Source organism: Prosopis cineraria, unplaced genomic scaffold (assembly GCF_029017545.1).
Source record: "Prosopis cineraria cultivar Desert tree isolate PC_DT_omini unplaced genomic scaffold, ASM2901754v1 PC12, whole genome shotgun sequence".
Classification (NCBI taxonomy): Eukaryota; Viridiplantae; Streptophyta; class Magnoliopsida; order Fabales; family Fabaceae; genus Prosopis; species Prosopis cineraria.
The window spans coordinates 2,669,054-2,685,992 of record NW_026555343.1 but is presented as its reverse complement, the minus strand read 5'-3'; the positions used below and the strand labels follow the sequence as shown (position 1 = coordinate 2,685,992).

The window sequence follows — 16,939 nt, the reverse complement described above, 5'->3', positions numbered from 1 at the left end:
GTCCTATTTATTTAAGAGAAAATTATATTAAAATTCTACACAAAAAAATTAATTATTATAAGATTTATTGACAAATGAACTCAACACAATTAGTTGCTAATGGCATTTAGTTTAGTTATCAATGAATTTTATAGTAATTAATTTTCTTGTGTAGCACTTAGTTGTAATTTTTTTTATTTAAAAAGGTCTGATTGTATGATAAAAACTTGCTTGAAAAATGACAAAAAACATTAATTTGATCTGTTTCATGGGCATTCGTTTCAATCTTTACATGAATAGGAATTACTTAAAATGCAATTGGACCAAAGCTTCAGTTTCAACCCAACCCATCAATATTTAGGCCTTACAATGGCCTCTCAAATATTTTGGCCATTTGATGGTCTCGCTTCATTCAACCATCCCTTTTGGCCTAACACACGAATCATTTTGCCATCTCCTATTCTAATTATCACCAATAAAGGTTAGTATAGTTAGTGACTTTCTGATCTATAATTTATGGAATTGTAGGATTACATTCCATTGCTAATATAAAGACTTTATTGATAATGACATGTAAGTATCTCTATAAACAATTTTTGATCCATGAAGCACATATCTTCATTTTTATAGATATTTTTGTAATGGACTTTAATAATAATGATTCTACCCAATTCATGATGATCAGCTTCTAGAATTAAAATAGTTGACATGAAAAAATGTCATGAATATTAACTAGTCAAGTCATTCTTATGTTCATTGTCCAAAGAGTATTTTCATTAAGAAAGTGAAGGAGGGGGTTCTTTCATATTTCAAAAGAGCTCATGCAGGTTTAACTATTTTGTTGGCAAAAATGAAAGGGCATGGGTAGTGAGGCGTGCTAGAGACATAGGGTCTCAAAAGGATAAAAGAATTTAACTTCTAATTAAATGTGAGGAACTCGGCCTTCCTTATCACAATTCACCCGAATGTGAGAATATGAAGTGAAGAAAATTAATGTAGATGTAGAAAACAATAGATACATTAATTAAAGAAAGAGGTGGTGGGGCTATGTCAGCTGTACAATAAAATAAAGACTAAAATTAGATAATAAAAGGGAAAATAAAGTAAAGCATCAGACGCAGAGTTTGAGACTGATAGTTTGTTAATGCTGATGATGATTGTTGAGAGAGGATTCTTCTATTTATAGATGATTCTAGCTTGGTGTCCAAGCCCTATGAATGCCAATTTTTTTTGAATTTAGGAACCATTTCCTCCATCATGGTTACTCATCATGGGTGGAGTGTAAATGGTCTTGAATTAGTGGCTAAGGCTTTATAAATATTTTCTTTTATTTATTTTAAAGCCAATTAAGTTGAATTGAACTAGGGTCTCCAAATTTATAATTTAGGTGCAAACATTGCCCTCTATATAGGCTACTTTTATATGCATACTTTTATTAACCCTACTTCCAAGTGTTAGGTGAGTAGTATGTATTGGAGGACCAACTCGTTATTGTTCTGATTGATGGTTGATCTGATACTTTACTTAAAGGATACTCTTATGATTTAGGATTAGGGACTATGTGGTTTAGTTTAGGATCAACTTTCTTAAGGTTTAGGACTTTAAGAGCTGGTTTTGAAATTAGCCATTTAAGTTTTTTGACTTTAAGGACTGGTTTTGTAAAATTTAATCACTGCAAGGCTTAACCTTATGACTTTTGTCCTTGCGGAGAGAGCCTTTTAGGAAAAAGCTCTTGTACAAAAAGCCCTTGCAAAGCTCACTTTTCTGACTTTAGCCTTTTTGGCTCTAGCCTTTCTGATACTAGCTTATGTGGTGCTGACCCTTGTGGCTCCGGCCCTTCTGATGCTGGCCCCTGTAGTTTTGGCCTCTGTGGCTTAGACCTATTTAGTGTTGGCCCCAGTGGCTTTAGCTCCTGTGACTCCGACCCCTATGGCTCCTTTGGTGCTGGCCTTTGTGGTTTTAGCCCCTTTGGTACCAGTATTAATGACTCAGGCCCTTATGACTCTAACCCCTCTGATGGTGGCCCCTGTGGCACTAACCCTTTTAGCTCCCACCCTTATGGCACTGGACTCTGTGTCGTCGGCCTTTAAGGCTCTAGCCCTTCTGTCATTGGGCCTTGTGGTTTTAGCCCATATGGCTTCAACTTTTTTGGTGTTGGTCACAGTGGCTCCGACCCCTGTAGTTTAAGCCCCAATAGCTATAACCCTTATGGTTTTAGTCCCTGTGGCTTTAGGTCCTCTAGTGTTGGTCCTAGTGGCTTTGGCCCTTATGACTCTGGCTCCTGTGGTTCCGACTCCTTTGGTACTGGCCTTAGTGGCTCTGGCCCCTATGGTGCCGGTCCTTGTGGCTTCGATCCCTCTGGTGCTAGCCCCTATGGCTCTAGCTCTTGTGGTGCTGGCCCTTATGGTTTTGACTCCAGTGGCTTTATTGGCCCTTGTGGCTCTGACCCTTTTAGTGTTGGCTCTAATGGCTCTGGCCTCTATGATCAAATGGGCCCCCATTGAATTAGACTTGTTATTTATCCTTTGAGGGATGTTATAACAGTTCTTGTTATTAATCTTCTAGTTGAAGGGCATATTGGGAGACTGCTCCCCGAATTCATCTATTCTTTGAAGCCACGAGCTAATTAGAGCTTGCTCTTGCGACGGTCTAGATAGCATAGTAAAGATGTTCCTTAGCCATCTTTTAGAATGTGCAACAGAGCTCTTTCCCTCTCATTAGCTCTCATTAGCTTATACTTCATGTTCTACATGTGCAGCTACATTTTTTAAGTTATAAGACTCAAGTCTATTTTTTCCAATAATATATTAATTCTCATGTGTCCTGGGCATTTCATTCACACGTGTTCCATCAAGCGTTCCAAAAATTGTTCAACAAAAATAAAAGGTTGTGGGTTACGAGGTGTGATAGAGATGCGGGGTTTTAAAAGGATGACAGAATCTGACTTTTAATCAAACGCAGGAACCTGGACTTCCTTACTATAGTTCACCTGGATGTGAAAATGTGAAGTAAAGAAAATTAATATATATGCAAAAAAGCAGAGATCCATTAGTTAAAAAAAGAGGTGGCCGGACTATGTCGGCCGTATAATGAAAAATAAAAGACTAAAACTACATAATGAAAGGAAAAATAAAATAAAATAGTAGACGTAGAGTCTGAGACTAATAATTTATTGATGCTGATGATGATTGTTGAGAGAGGGCTCTTCTATTTATAGATGATCCTTGCTTGGTGTTTAAGCCCTATGATTGCTAGTTTTCTTGAATTTAGGAATCACTTCCTCTATTGTGGTTACTCATCATGGGTGAAATGTAGACGGTCTTGACTTAATGGCTAAGGCTTTATAAATATTTTTTAAATTATTTTAAAGCTAATTAAATTAAGTTGAGTTTGGATCTCCACATTCACAATTTAAGTGCAAACACTATTCTTGCATTTTAAATTGAAATGACTTATTTACGGCATAAGACACAATTGATTAATCTCTTTAAAACAATGCACTTTGAATTATTTTTTAAACAAAGTTTTATCTTTAATTTAGCCATTTTTTTTATAAAAAAAGAAGACACCCAAATCAAACACACAAATATGGCAATGATAAGTTTAAATTTTGAACCCTTTTCAAGTGAAGAAGGTAACGTTGTCTCTTGGACAACTTTTTGTTGACCATGTTTCATTTTAATCAATGAAGTCATTGTTTTTTTTTTTTTTTCTAAATGAGATTTGCTATGCCGAGACAGTAGAACTAGACGAAATCTAGACGCTGAGCATCAGCAAAGCAGTCAGCACAAACCCTTCATCACGCCACTTATGAGGTTAACGAATCCAACCGAGGCCATTCGTTTCGGACTTTTTAAAATTAAAAACGGGCTCGCCGGTCGTTGCGCTCTAATCTGTTCTTTTTTTTTTTTTAAAGGAAGAGAACACAAATATGGGACCGTCAAGCTGGAACCATGCATGATCATTAGGCACACGCAGCCAGTGACTGAGAAATAATCAAGGATGTCCCTATTTTGCAGCTGCCGTTACGCACTTACGTTTGTTCTAAAAGTGACGTTAGAGCTTTAATAAATTAACAAACCATTTGCATGCTTCATGGGTGAATGTGGAAACAAAAACAAACAAGGCAGCCTCTTGGATTATTGTGAAAATGCAATGATTTATGCATGGTTTGTTTTATTTTATGGCTTGTTTATGTTTCAGCAAATCACAATCAAATGAAATCAGACAAACAGAAATGGTTTGAGCAAAGAGTCAGCTTTTGTATGCTTATATATGTCTGCTTTGTGTCACCAATGATGGTATGGTTTGGTCGTGTTTCTTCTCCCTGGCTCCTCTCATATGTGCAATTGTCGCCTCTAATTTTTGTGCAAATCTGATTATATGCGTGAGATTAATTAATAATTAATTACCACTCAGATGTACAAATATCTACCACAATCCCTTGAGAACATCCTTCCAACTTACCCTTTTCTTAATGGACACTTGTCTTTTGATGCAAATTACTACTTGAATGATATTTTTTCATTTTTATCTGGATAGTGATTGAATTGATAACGAAATGCATGTTTTAAATTTTTTATATATGTAGAATTTACAATTCATACTCATATTTTTCTTGAAAAGATGATAGTTTGTTTTGCTTTTTCTTTGATATCTTATATCTTTGATGTAAACTAATTTAGTTGATAGTTTGTAGGCACCTCTTCAAGGGGTGTATTTAACCAAAATATTAATTATTACTGCATAAAAAGGCTCGAATTCAAGACTTCTGATTAAAAGAAATTGATCTCATAATTAGTTGATACAAGCTTGTGATGGTGAAAAGATGATAGTTTGAAGTTATGCTAATTTTTCTTTTCTGTAAATGGACTAGCTCATGGTTCACTTCATCAATCTCTCTCATGTGAACTCTGAAAAGCGAAATTGAGAGAAGCCCACGAATGAGGTAGCCCAATGACGAGACCTGAAACCCGAATCCTATAAATCAACGCCGAAAATGGAAACTTCAATTTCCCGTCCCTAAATTCTGCAACGCAAGAATCTCTGAATCTCATTTCTTAGATAAACATCGAATGCATGGCTTCGTGCCGTCTTAATTTTCCTCCTATTCTCTGGCATCCGTCCGATTCGCCGCGTCTTTCTTCCACATGTCAACTTCAAACCCGAATTCCCTCCCACGCCTCTCACCCCGCTCTCATTCCCTTTCCTCTCTCCAAAACCTGTAAGGTAATTTTAGCTTTAATCAATCAATTTAATTTTAAATTTGAATATCATTTATTTAAAAAAAAATCTGGCTTTTTTCTCACTCATTATATTCTTGGATTCTCCATTAAACCTCCTTTGCTCATTGGTTCTGCCTCGCTTAGATCCCCTCTTCCACCGCTCGGCGCCGTTGCTCTGGCGCTGTAAGGTCTCACATGACCATGGAGGAGAAGCCAATTTCTGAGGACAAAATGCTTGTTAGTTTCTATCTTTTCTTGTGATTTTGGTTAATGACGTGTTCACAGTTGTTAGTTATCCATAGCTGCCTAGTTGACTGATTACTCTTTTGATGGTTCTGAAGGTTTATGTGCCTCCGCATCCGCTGATCAAGCACTGGGTTTCCGTTCTGAGGAACGAACAGACTCCTTGTCCTATCTTCAGTGAGTGTAACATTTTCTACTGTGAGCAACAATCTGGAGTTTGATCTTGACAATTAATACTGATCCTACTTTCTTCAGTTACCTTAGCAATTTGTTCAATCGCATCAACTGCTTTCGTAACCGTCTCTCTGTTTTTTTTCCCTGCTGCTTTTTACCTTCAATGGCTTCGTCAGTTATATTTACTGGCAAAGTCAAATAGAAACACTAATAGCAATGTTTCGGTATCTTCATTAATCATTACGATTTATAAAGGTTCTATCTCTGGTTTATTTATATCATTTAATTGTCGTGTCTCATGATGAAGTGATTGCCGGAAAATGTTTTATGGAGCGTGAGGACTTCACTCCCATAAATTGTTGCTGCTGAGTGAGGAAAGAATTTCTGCTTTGTTATTGCTCAAGTGTTCTGATTTTATAATATCCCTAGCACCCATTAGCAACTCTCATCGGCTTTTATGTATTTTTCGTATGGTTGGAGAACTGGGACGACTTACTTTGAATATCTTTTTTTCCTCAAAGTAATATGGCTTCCTGAACAGGGTGGACTAGTGAGCCTGTGCCCTGTGGTATCATTCTTGGTTTCATTTGAAACATTCATTCTCCATCTTTCTCTCTCTGTTCTTTTATTGTCGGTTACTCGGTTTTGAAATTATAATTTTCTGATTAATCATATAAAGATTGATTTGACTCCATTTGCATCATTGAAGGAAATGCAATGGCTGAGTTGGGAAGGCTACTAATGTATGAAGCTTCAAGGGATTGGCTGGTTAGATTCTCTTGCAGTCTGTTTTTTCCTAAAAGTTTTAGTAATGGTTTTCATCTCTAAGAGATCGAGCCTTAAAGGACACAGGTTTCATGCATTGATCTCCAATCGTCTAGTCTGGTTCAAATTATACTTCTCAATCCATGTTTATCAAAATGTTGCCTAAGATATAAGTTGGCTTTTGCTTAGACTTGTATTGATCTCTCTCTCTCTATCAAGGACAATAGGAGGTTAAGGATTTAATAGCTTAGGGTTAGGGTTTGCTTAGTGGGTTAATGGTAGAATTTAGTTGTATTGGGACATTGAGCAGAGGGAAATAGAGTAGAGGTTGCAAAGAGGACGATGGCAATTAACCTATTCTTAGCATCACATCTAGGACTTGATTGCAGCCACAGTCAGAGGGGAGAGAAATATTGATGCAGTACTTTATACTACTGAACATCCTTTCAAAAAGAAAGTATGACAGCCACTTTTAATATCCATCATACAAAAATTTTATAAAGATCAAGAATTGTTTCCATTCTTACAAGGACTGTGGCGTCCGCTACCAATAAACCGTAAGGAAACTTTGGGAATGAAAATTAGAATCAGTAATACTTTAGAACTACAAATGACATAAATTAATCCCAACTGAACCTCATAACATTTTTTTTGTAAAAATTACTGTAGTTTACCTAGGACTAAAAATAAATAATCATAGTTTAGTGATCTTTGGAACATGATACATAGCCCTATACCCTATAATAACAAGTCATAGGCAGTCCAACATGCTAGGTCAATTTGATCTTCAAAAGACACTCAGTGCCAGTGTTTTTTCTGTTTGGGACGAACAGTAAATGCAAGTGTTGAATCTGGCTTAAATGATCTTTTGAGATTATAAGTGTTATTTCATAGCTTCCTCAGAAATATTTGTGTCTGCCTCTAAACCATGGTTATATTTTCTTCCTTTCATTGCTATCAGCCAACTGTTGCAGGAGAGATTCAGTCACCAATGGGTGTTGCCTCTGTCGAATTCATTGATCCAAGGGAGCCTGTGGCTGTCAGTATCTTATTACTTTCATTAAGCTTGTTTCATCAAACCTTTTAAGGAATTCTTCGCACATTCTGATTGTAATATATATTAATCCACTAATTTTTCCTTATGATGATGGGCTGATGTGTTTGGTTTGCAAAATTATTTGGTGGGAATATGAATAGAGAATAAAGATGAGTGGAATGGAATAATGACATCTGGTATAATATTGAAAGGAATGGGAATGGAATGCTATTCAATTTGTATGTTTGAACTGGAAAGAATGATGGGGAAATAACCCTCATATTCCTTCTTAAAATAATAATAATAGTAATAATAATAACAAGAATGTAGTGAATTTTGTGTAAATGATTCCTACTCCATATTCCTCTACTCTATGCTCCCAAGTGGGCCCTTATACTGAACTGCAGAATGCAGAGGATCCCAGAGTCTTTCTGTGTAGTGCCTTTCTGCAAGAAATCATTTAAACCTTTTTCTTTTTCCCTTCCAGGTAGTTCCAATCTTAAGAGCTGGTCTTGCTCTTGCAGAACACGCATCATCAATCTTGCCTGCAACAAAAACATATCATCTAGGTAAGAATAAGGTCAGGCTAGGCTAGCATAGAAGTTAACAAAAATTGGAGGATACAGATCCTCCAATGTTCCAATGTTGCATATGATTTCAGGACAAATCCAACAAATGTCAATTTACGCAGAAGTCCGTATCTGCGTTTGTGCATTTTGTTTCATGGTTCACTTGACCAATGTGATGTCTTTTCTAAACTACATCTAGTATTGATTCTTATGAGGCCTTTGTTCTTTAACATCAGAATACATTTTTTTATCAATCTCTAGGATTTGAATAAATAAATACTTTTTTGTTTCTGATTTTATTTTGTGTTAGGAATAAGCAGAGATGAGGAAACGCTTCAGCCAACTATATATCTGAACAAGTAAGAAAGTGTTGAAAGACAATGCTCTCCTTCCCCCCTGTTCCCCTCCCTCCTTCTCTCTCCCTCACTCCTTCCCTCCCCTTTTACTTCCCTCCCACTTTTGGGGCTGGCTTGGCATGGGTGAAGGAGAGTAACGAGGGCAAGCCACTATTTATTCTTTTGCTTTTGCATTGTTTTACTTCAATTTTGGAGAACCTTTCATCATATGTTTTAGTATATGATTCCCAGGTTACCTGATAAGTTTCCAGAAGGATCTAAAGTTTTGGTGGTTGATCCTATGCTAGCAACAGGTATATATGATCTACTTACGCTTGAGCTTTTGCATTTGCACATATCATCAATCAAACTGTCCATTACGTATGGGCTTGTGTGTCCTACTCCTGAAAAGCTACCTTGAGGGCTGGTTTTCAGTATAGGGTGCCTTATGGTCTACATTTGTTGCAAAAGCAATAACTAATAAGGTCCAACAGCATATAATTTTAAGTCCAAAGTAGCCATATGTTATTTGCTGGAGAAGTTTTCTCCAATTGTGGCTGTCATATCTGCTATTTGAATGGGTTGGTTTTAGATATTTATGTTATAAAATGAATTGGATGATTAAACATGTGAGCTGATAGAAATACATTTATCTAAGCTTGGGTTTGTTTATTTTTCTTTCAAAACTTTACCACCCATGATGAACCACGATAATTTTTTCTGAAAATTTCAACTCTATTTCCATTAAGGACGGGAAGTAAGGTTAGTGCGTTGGCTTTTGTAGAGCTCCTGCTCGCAAGAAAGCATCCTGATTTTGTGGGCTTTATAGGTTTTCATTGTCCATATGAATTGCAGGTGGTACTATAGTGGCAGCTCTCAAACTCTTAAAGGATCGTGGAGTTGGCAACAAACAGATTAAAGTGGTTAGGCCCTGCATCTTATTGAAACTAGATTCTCTTTTGGGATTCATTCCAATTATATTTCAATTGGTTTCTTGATTGGTTATGCATAGCATTGACACTGCATAACTTGGGGCTGTTCTATATGTATGGCACTGTTGCCGTGTAAGTATAATACGATGTTCTGGAGACTTTTCGATCAGTGTTCCCAACATGCCAATACTTGATGCGCGTTCAACATATAATGCATTTTATGTTTTTTTTTTTTCCTTTCATCTGTTTGGTTATATAGCTTATGATCATGAAATTGCAGATATCTTGTGTCTCTGCCCCGCCAGCCCTTCAGAAGCTGAGTGAGCAATTCCCTGGGTAATCATATAATTTAAATATCTTTGGTTTATCAAACTCTAGACTATCTTGAGAGTTTCTAATTGAAAGAATTTTGCAGCCTTCATGTCTATACTGGAATTATTGATCCCACTGTGAATGATAAAGGGTTAGTCCCTGACCTTATTATATTTTGTCTTGGGGAAATTCTTATGTATAGAAATATAGCTATCCGGCCATTTAACATATCCAATAACTTCTCTCTGCTAGGTTCATAATTCCTGGCCTTGGAGATGCAGGGGACCGTAGCTATGGCACATGAAATTATCTCATCTGTTTCCGACCCATCTTTGGGTGTCATCTGCTCATCTTGCAATTTTGATATATTATCATCATCATTATTATGGTTAAACATTATTTCCAGCAAAAGCAGCTAAGTTTTCCATGTGTTCGATCAGTTCTCGGTGGCTTTTTTTTTTTTCAATTTTATTTTTTATTTGTTGGGAAGTGTCAAGCGTCAGATCTAATATTTAGTGTGAGTTTTGCATAATATGCTGTTTTTATCATGTTCACCAAAACAAGCTAGACGCAAGATTACCCTTTTCTATGTTACGAGGGGAAAAACACTTGGTAAAGTATTTTTGTACATATTTGTCTTGGGAACAAAAATGTGTAAAAATTTGGTGAAAATAGTCTTAATAACAAAAATGTGTAAAGATTACCCTTTTAATTTTATTGATTATAAAATTAAGTTGAATTGGTCCTGTATTTCAAAGCTGTATTTAGATATATGTTGATTTGGATTTGGATTTAAACTTTTTAGTTGCTTGAAATTTTAATTATCCTTTTATTTTTCTCACTTTTTTTTAATTGTCACTTTTTTGTTACTCTAGCTTCTTTTTCATTTTTTTGTCTTCGTCTCTTATCGATTAAAAAATAAAGGTAAAATTGTCACTTCTAATATTTTATTTTCATTTTGACTCTCAGCATGTGTTTTTGTTTTTATCTTTAAAATTTCTTACATCAATTTAATAAAAAAATTTTAAATGCACAAAATTTGAATATGAGATTTGTAATTTAAAATTTAAATTCATCAATTCAAACATTATTTAAAAAAATTCAAAATTGTTTTTAGGTATAAATACATTGCTTAAAAGCGAATTGGAGTCTAGAGATGAGACTTTCAAGATATTTAAAAGTAAAAGAATCATAAATAAATTGAAAAGGTTAAAACACTATTTTCACTAAGTTTTTTCTTTGTAAATAGTCCATCATCATAGGTGTTGAGTTATTAAAAATATTTGTACGCTTGACTGTAAACACAAACTAGTAACGAAGGTTAGGCTTTGAGGGCATGCCTAATGTAGGGATAGGGCGCATTCTCCGCAGCGCCTTCCAGTTCTAGACAGAGCCTCCAAAGGGCATTATTTTAATTCCACTCCAAATATTTTGTGAAAATTAGCTTAAAGCATGATTAGCTTAAATTATGCCATCGTTATTAGAAATTTAACCGTTTTATGTCACACTTGATGGCTAAAGAATGATTTTAAGTTATGTTTGAATGCATTTGGATTTGAATCAAATTTTTCATTTAGATACATAAATATTTATGATTCAAATTCAAATTCATATTTTATTATAACTTCTTTATAATTTTAAATTATTCCTAAATCTTAGTTATTTAAAATTTTAACTACTCCAACTCTCTCTTCTCAACTCTCACCTTCTTTTTTTTTTTGGATAACTCTTGCATTCATTTTTCATTTTTTAAAAAATAGAGATAAGCTTGTCACTTTTAATTTTTTATCTTAATTCATCTATCTTATACCTTAAAAAAAATTTACACTATCAAAACAAGTTATTTTAAATGTGATATTATAAATCTAGAATTTAAATTTAAATCTATCAATTCAAATGCTAGTATACTTTAACATGAAATCAAACACATCAAATTCAGAAGCTACCAATGAATGTCCTATAATTAAAACTATACAGTAAAAAACAGCCACAAATACCGTTGAGGTGAAGAATGGAGTCATAACAAAGAAGTAATCAAAACTGTCACTCTGCCTGTAATGGAAACAAAGATTGTCCTATGCATAAAATGCTTACATGCACAAACAAGAAATTAATGACAACTACTAAGCTATAACACCTGACAATCAATTCATTTCAATTTTAAATTGTCTTATGAGCTGAGTTTAGTTCTGTGACCTAACCTAACAAGCACTAGAACCAAACCCACCTCCTCCACCGCCGCCACCTCCATCGGAGCTAGCCATAGCCCCACCATCTGTGGTTGCACTATGAAAAACATGGTTATTGTGGTGATGGTGATGGTGAGTGAACACACCACCACCTCCACCGCTAGAAGCAAGCCGGACTCGTCTCCCTCGGCACAATATTCCCAGTACAGCAGCAAAGGCAAATAAGCAAACGGCTGAGATGATAAATATTTTCAAAGCTGGATTCATCTCTATCTGGTAAAGCTATCCTTCATTCATGCGCATTTTTATAGTGAATGTTTGTTTGATAAGGTCCATGGTGAAGAATAATCAAATTCTAGAGATGGTTCTGGTCTTCTATACTCCATCCCATGATTGATAATCCGCGACATAAATAATTACATAATGTATTATTGACATGAGTACCAAATAAGAAACCACGCATTGCTGATATATTTGTGTTTGACACGAACTCAGCTTGCGTGTGCGTGTACTTGTGTTTGACCCGGTCGTATTCAAGAGCGTTTTGAATACTTCCACAGCAATTTGTCCGGTTCTGAGTATTGACACACAGATCATCATTTTTATTGTTGTTCGAATGAGATCATTCTGAACCGCATGAAACATATGCATATTGGATCTCAACTTCTCAGGAAAGCTTATATTTTTATTCTTTCAAGTCAAATAGAACAATGATTCATTCAATTAAATCAACCGACAAGTTTTCGATCGTTTTCCAGATTCTGTTAATTACCTAAACAGAATCTAGACGAAACAAAATTTCGGAGTCAAACACGTGAAGAATTCATTTCATGTCATTTGAACAAGTGAAAAAAAAAAAAAGGTATGTGCAACGATTTTGAGACCATTCTTTCTTTGATTCTATTTCCTATGGATAAAATGTCTAAGATCAGATCTATACATAATTGCAGAGAACTGTTGAGAAAACAAATCCGTTAAAAGATTCAAATAAATTCCATTCACGTACATGTCAACAGCATCAGCCGCCGCCGCCGCCGCCGCCGCCGTAGCCACCACCAGTGCAATTACTACCTCCGTCTCCATCAAACATGCCATGATTCGTTTGGATTAAAGCGGAAGCACCCATCATCATGATCATGTCGCCGTCTCTGGTTGCACCGGCAGGACCTCCCGTTCTAGCACCCCCACCGGCGGTGGTTATGTATAAAGAACGTGGGTGTCGACGACGGCGTCGCTGGGCCTTCTTAATTCGATTAATAGCTTGGGCTGCTTCTCTCGCAGATTTATATCTCTTGATTTCATCATTGTTCTTCCCTCCTCTGGAGCAAACGCAGCCCATAGCTACATGTAATGAATCGGAATTGGCTTCGAATCATCACAACGATGCAGTATATGTGAACAAGAAAATTAAATTCTTATTTTCTTAATTTGTTTTTTTTTCCCCGATGTAGAAAATAAAGCCCACGCAAAAGAATTACATATGAAGGGTACTCGAAGAAGAACAGCGTCTAACAATATCCAACGGCTCTTTAGCCAACACATGCGCAGCAACGTTCACCTGATCTCTGCTACACCATTCCACTGTTGCATCCCAATCTCGACCCAGCAATATGCATGCACTTCGAATATGTCGGGTTATATATTAGACTAATAAATAATTAAACCTGAATAGAAGAGCATTTGAAATTGTGCAAGTCATTATATTTAATTATGGGAATTGGAAAGAAGAAAGAAAAGTTAGACATCAACCAACTTTAACTACTTTAAGAGTGTCCTTGAATTTTAAAAGTGAGCTAATAATTTAAGATGGATGGAGGCATTCTCTTGGATCCTATATATAAGTCAGTTTTTAGAAGGAATTTGTAGTCTTTTTTATACGAAAAATGACAATTAAAAATCCTATAAAAACATTAATGATAATTATAAAACTTGAATTATTGAAATCCTAACAATAGATCATAGTCTTTACTTATAATAATTAAATTATATTTTATTGATTATTTTGATATTCACAACAGATTTTTATAAATTTTTAACTAATGTTACAATGCTTTCCAAGTATTTTTGTTGATTTTCCAAGCAAAAGTAAGCAATCACAAGTGATTGGCTTGAGCTTACAACTAATTCTTATAAATTTTTAACTAACCTTACAAATAATTCTAAGTGTGTTTCATAGATTTTTCAAGTAATTTATTTATATATTGATAAAAAAAATCATAAATGATTGGTTTGTGATTTACAACTAATTTCTATAAATTCTCAACTAATATTATAAATAATCTCAAGTGAATTTTCTTGATTTTTTTAAGTAGTTTATTTGTTTATTGATAGCAAAAAAATGAGATTTACAACTGATTTTTGTAAATTCCTAATTGACATAACAAATAATCTCAAGTGTATTTTGTTAATTTTTTAATTGATTATTTGCATTTTTTTAATTGCAAGAAAGGATAATGGTAAGTTATTGAGATTAGAGCTAGTAATTCAGGCGAGCTAGGTTATTCGAATTAGGTTTAAAGTATTCTATTCTTTTAAAAAAACTCTTATAACCAAACCCAACTTTAACTTTTTTTGATCAGATTCAGATTAGCCCATCAGGCTTGGTCAAAATTATTAACTCTATATAGAGTTAAAAATTTTAGTAGTCAGGCTTATTTAGGTCAAATTTAATTCGAATCAAGTTTAAAGTATCCTATACTCTTAAAAAAGTCATATAGCCGAGTTAGGTCTTAATTTTTTTCAAGCAGGTTTTGGCTTGACCCGAATTACTGGCTCTAATTGGGATCAATAATTCAAGGTATGTAATTATCATTAATGTTCTTATAAGGTCCCCAATTGTCATTTTCCTTTTTATAAGTCATTTTGCATGAAAAGATAGATTATTAATTCCTTCCTTTCAATTTTCCCCTTTCATAATTTTGAATGAGTAAAAAAAAAAAAATACAGGAGAAAGAAAATGTTTTTAAGATTTTACATTTACTATGGGTAAATTGAGAAATTTTTTCTTTCTTAACTAGACAACATCAATAATTTAATTAATTCTTCTTAATTTTAGAAAGTTAGTTAAAATTTAAAAGTAACTTGTAAGTAGGATAAAGGGTGTGGCAGAGAGGAAGGGGGTGTGCTAGTCACTAATTTTCCATATTAGATAGTACTCCCCCCATTTTTATTTTATTTTTTTTGGGACAAATTTTGGAAAGTGATTTCTTTCTACTTAAAAGACTAAATATAAATGCATTTGATGTTTGCAAAAAGCATTAAATAATGGTAAAATTAGAAAAATAAAGATAGTTTAAAACATGAATTAAATTAATTTTATTAGTATACGATAATTAGATAATTTTATTGTACTGGTTGGTTAATGGTTATAGAATTGGTTTCGGCGCATAATTATATTCTGTGTCTAAAATCTAAATGATGCGGAAGTTAACCAAAATTTTTGTTGTTGAAAGAATTACACTGAGGTCACCTATAAAATAATTAAATAATACAAAGTTTATTGATAACTTAACATAGCAAATTACAACTGAACGAAGCGCCCAAACCAATTCTATAACCATTAAAATAGTTGCATTTTGTTTGGCTATGTTATCAATAAACCTAGTGATATTTAATTATCTTGCAAGGGAGATATGTGTGACTCTCAGTTTTTTCTGTCGCAAACACAGTCACCTGAACGGAACAGTCCCACTCATGCCATGCAAAACACTGACAACTGTGCATGAAATGGGACGACACCTGCATCCAAAGTCTAGACGAATGTGTATATACAAACATCGTTTTGTTTCGTAATTCATTCCCCTGATTTTTATTTGTCACGGCATTCTGCTCTGAATCTAAAATTCTGAATCCTCATCCATGGCTTCCGGCTCCGACGTCTCAAGCGTCAAAACGTTGGCCGAATTAAACGGCGTCGCTCCCATCCCTCCTTGCTCCCACACTCTCACTGATCATGAAGGTCGCGACGACATGGCCGATGAGCTGTCTGCTTTCATCCCCGTCATCGACTTCTCCCTCCTCTCCTCCCCCGATCGTCACATCCACGCCGCCGCCGCTCGCCAACTCGGCCATGCATGTCAACATTGGGGCTTCTTCATGGTAACTTCTTATCCTTTCATCCAGCACTCCTCTGTTTTGCTCTGTTCCTAGATCATGAAAACAGAGTACTTGAGGGTTTTAGCTGTTGATCTGGGTGTGTGGTTTTTTCAGATCATTAATCATGGGATTTCAGAGAATTTAATACAAGATGTTCTGAGCAAGCCTATCGAATTTCATAATTTACCTCTGGAGGAAAAGAAGAAATGTTCATCTAATTCTAATGGTGACCTCCGGCTGCTTCTAACCATCAAGTATGGCACTAGTGCCATTTCTCGAGGAACAGGGGAGAATGTTCGTTACTGGATTGATAATCTAAAAGCTTTCAATTTTCCCGACCAATTCAATTTTCCCCAAACACCACCTGGTTTCAAGTACATGTTATTCAACTCAACGTCTTCTTCCATTTTCTTTGCCTCTTTCTTTTATATATGGTCTTTTGGCTTTACAGAGAGCTTGCACTGGAGTACAGCAATGCAATCAGAGGCGTGTCAAGGACTTTGCTTCAGGGGATATCAGAGAGTTTAGGATTAAAACCTGACGCCATTATTGAGTACGCAGGTTCTGACAATGGGTACCAGAAACTTCAACTGAACCTTTACCCTCCATGTCCGGAACCTGACCTTGTTCTGGGGCTACCTCCTCATACTGACAATGGCTTCTTGAACTTCCTCCTTCAAACTGGAATCAGAGGCCTTCAGTTGAAGCACAACGGCAAATGGGTGAATGCCAATCCTCTTCCTAATTCCTTAATGGTCAACACTGGCGATCAACTTGAGGTCATCACTTTCACTTTTTAAATTCTCTAATAAATGGTGCTAAATTCTAACCCTTTGAAGTTGTGTTATGGTACTAATAGGTAGTGAGTAATGGGAGGTATAAGAGCGTATGGCATCGAGCTGTTGTGAATGAGAAAGAGACGAGAGTGAGTGTAGTCGCAGTGAATGGACCAGAAGTGGATAAAGAGATGGGGTCCTGCGCCATGGCTATTGCAGAAGGAGAAGCCCTTGTTCAAGAGCATCACGTACAAGGATTACTTTCGACTTCAACGTAAGGTGATACGTGCTTCAATGCCAACTGGCTTG

General features: G+C 35.5%; 3 protein-coding genes across 3 annotated transcripts; 2 read left to right on the top strand and 1 right to left on the bottom strand.

Annotated features, from left to right (window-relative positions):
* The first annotated feature begins 4,981 nt into the window (after positions 1-4,981).
* LOC129288954 (uracil phosphoribosyltransferase) lies at positions 4,982-9,997 on the top strand. Its single transcript, XM_054925774.1, has 12 exons — positions 4,982-5,208; positions 5,349-5,441; positions 5,546-5,624; positions 6,331-6,389; positions 7,348-7,425; positions 7,910-7,991; positions 8,302-8,350; positions 8,579-8,640; positions 9,182-9,249; positions 9,539-9,594; positions 9,674-9,721; positions 9,823-9,997. The coding sequence occupies exons 1-12, from the start codon at positions 5,059-5,061 to the stop codon at positions 9,872-9,874; spliced, it is 876 nt and encodes a 291-aa protein (XP_054781749.1). The 5' UTR covers positions 4,982-5,058; the 3' UTR covers positions 9,875-9,997.
* Positions 9,998-12,405: 2,408 nt separating this feature from the next.
* Positions 12,406-13,618, bottom strand: LOC129289660 (uncharacterized). Its single transcript, XM_054926467.1, has 2 exons — positions 13,238-13,618; positions 12,406-13,100 (listed from the first exon to the last, which is right to left on the bottom strand). Exons 1-2 carry the CDS (start codon positions 13,299-13,301, stop codon positions 12,778-12,780), a joined length of 387 nt encoding a protein of 128 aa, XP_054782442.1. The 5' UTR covers positions 13,302-13,618; the 3' UTR covers positions 12,406-12,777.
* A 1,781-nt stretch (positions 13,619-15,399) lies between these two features.
* Positions 15,400-16,908, top strand: LOC129288278 (2-oxoglutarate-dependent dioxygenase 19-like). Its single transcript, XM_054924785.1, has 4 exons — positions 15,400-15,857; positions 15,969-16,228; positions 16,306-16,633; positions 16,714-16,908. Exons 1-4 carry the CDS (start codon positions 15,618-15,620, stop codon positions 16,906-16,908), a joined length of 1,023 nt encoding a protein of 340 aa, XP_054780760.1. The 5' UTR covers positions 15,400-15,617.
* Positions 16,909-16,939: the final 31 nt, after the last annotated feature.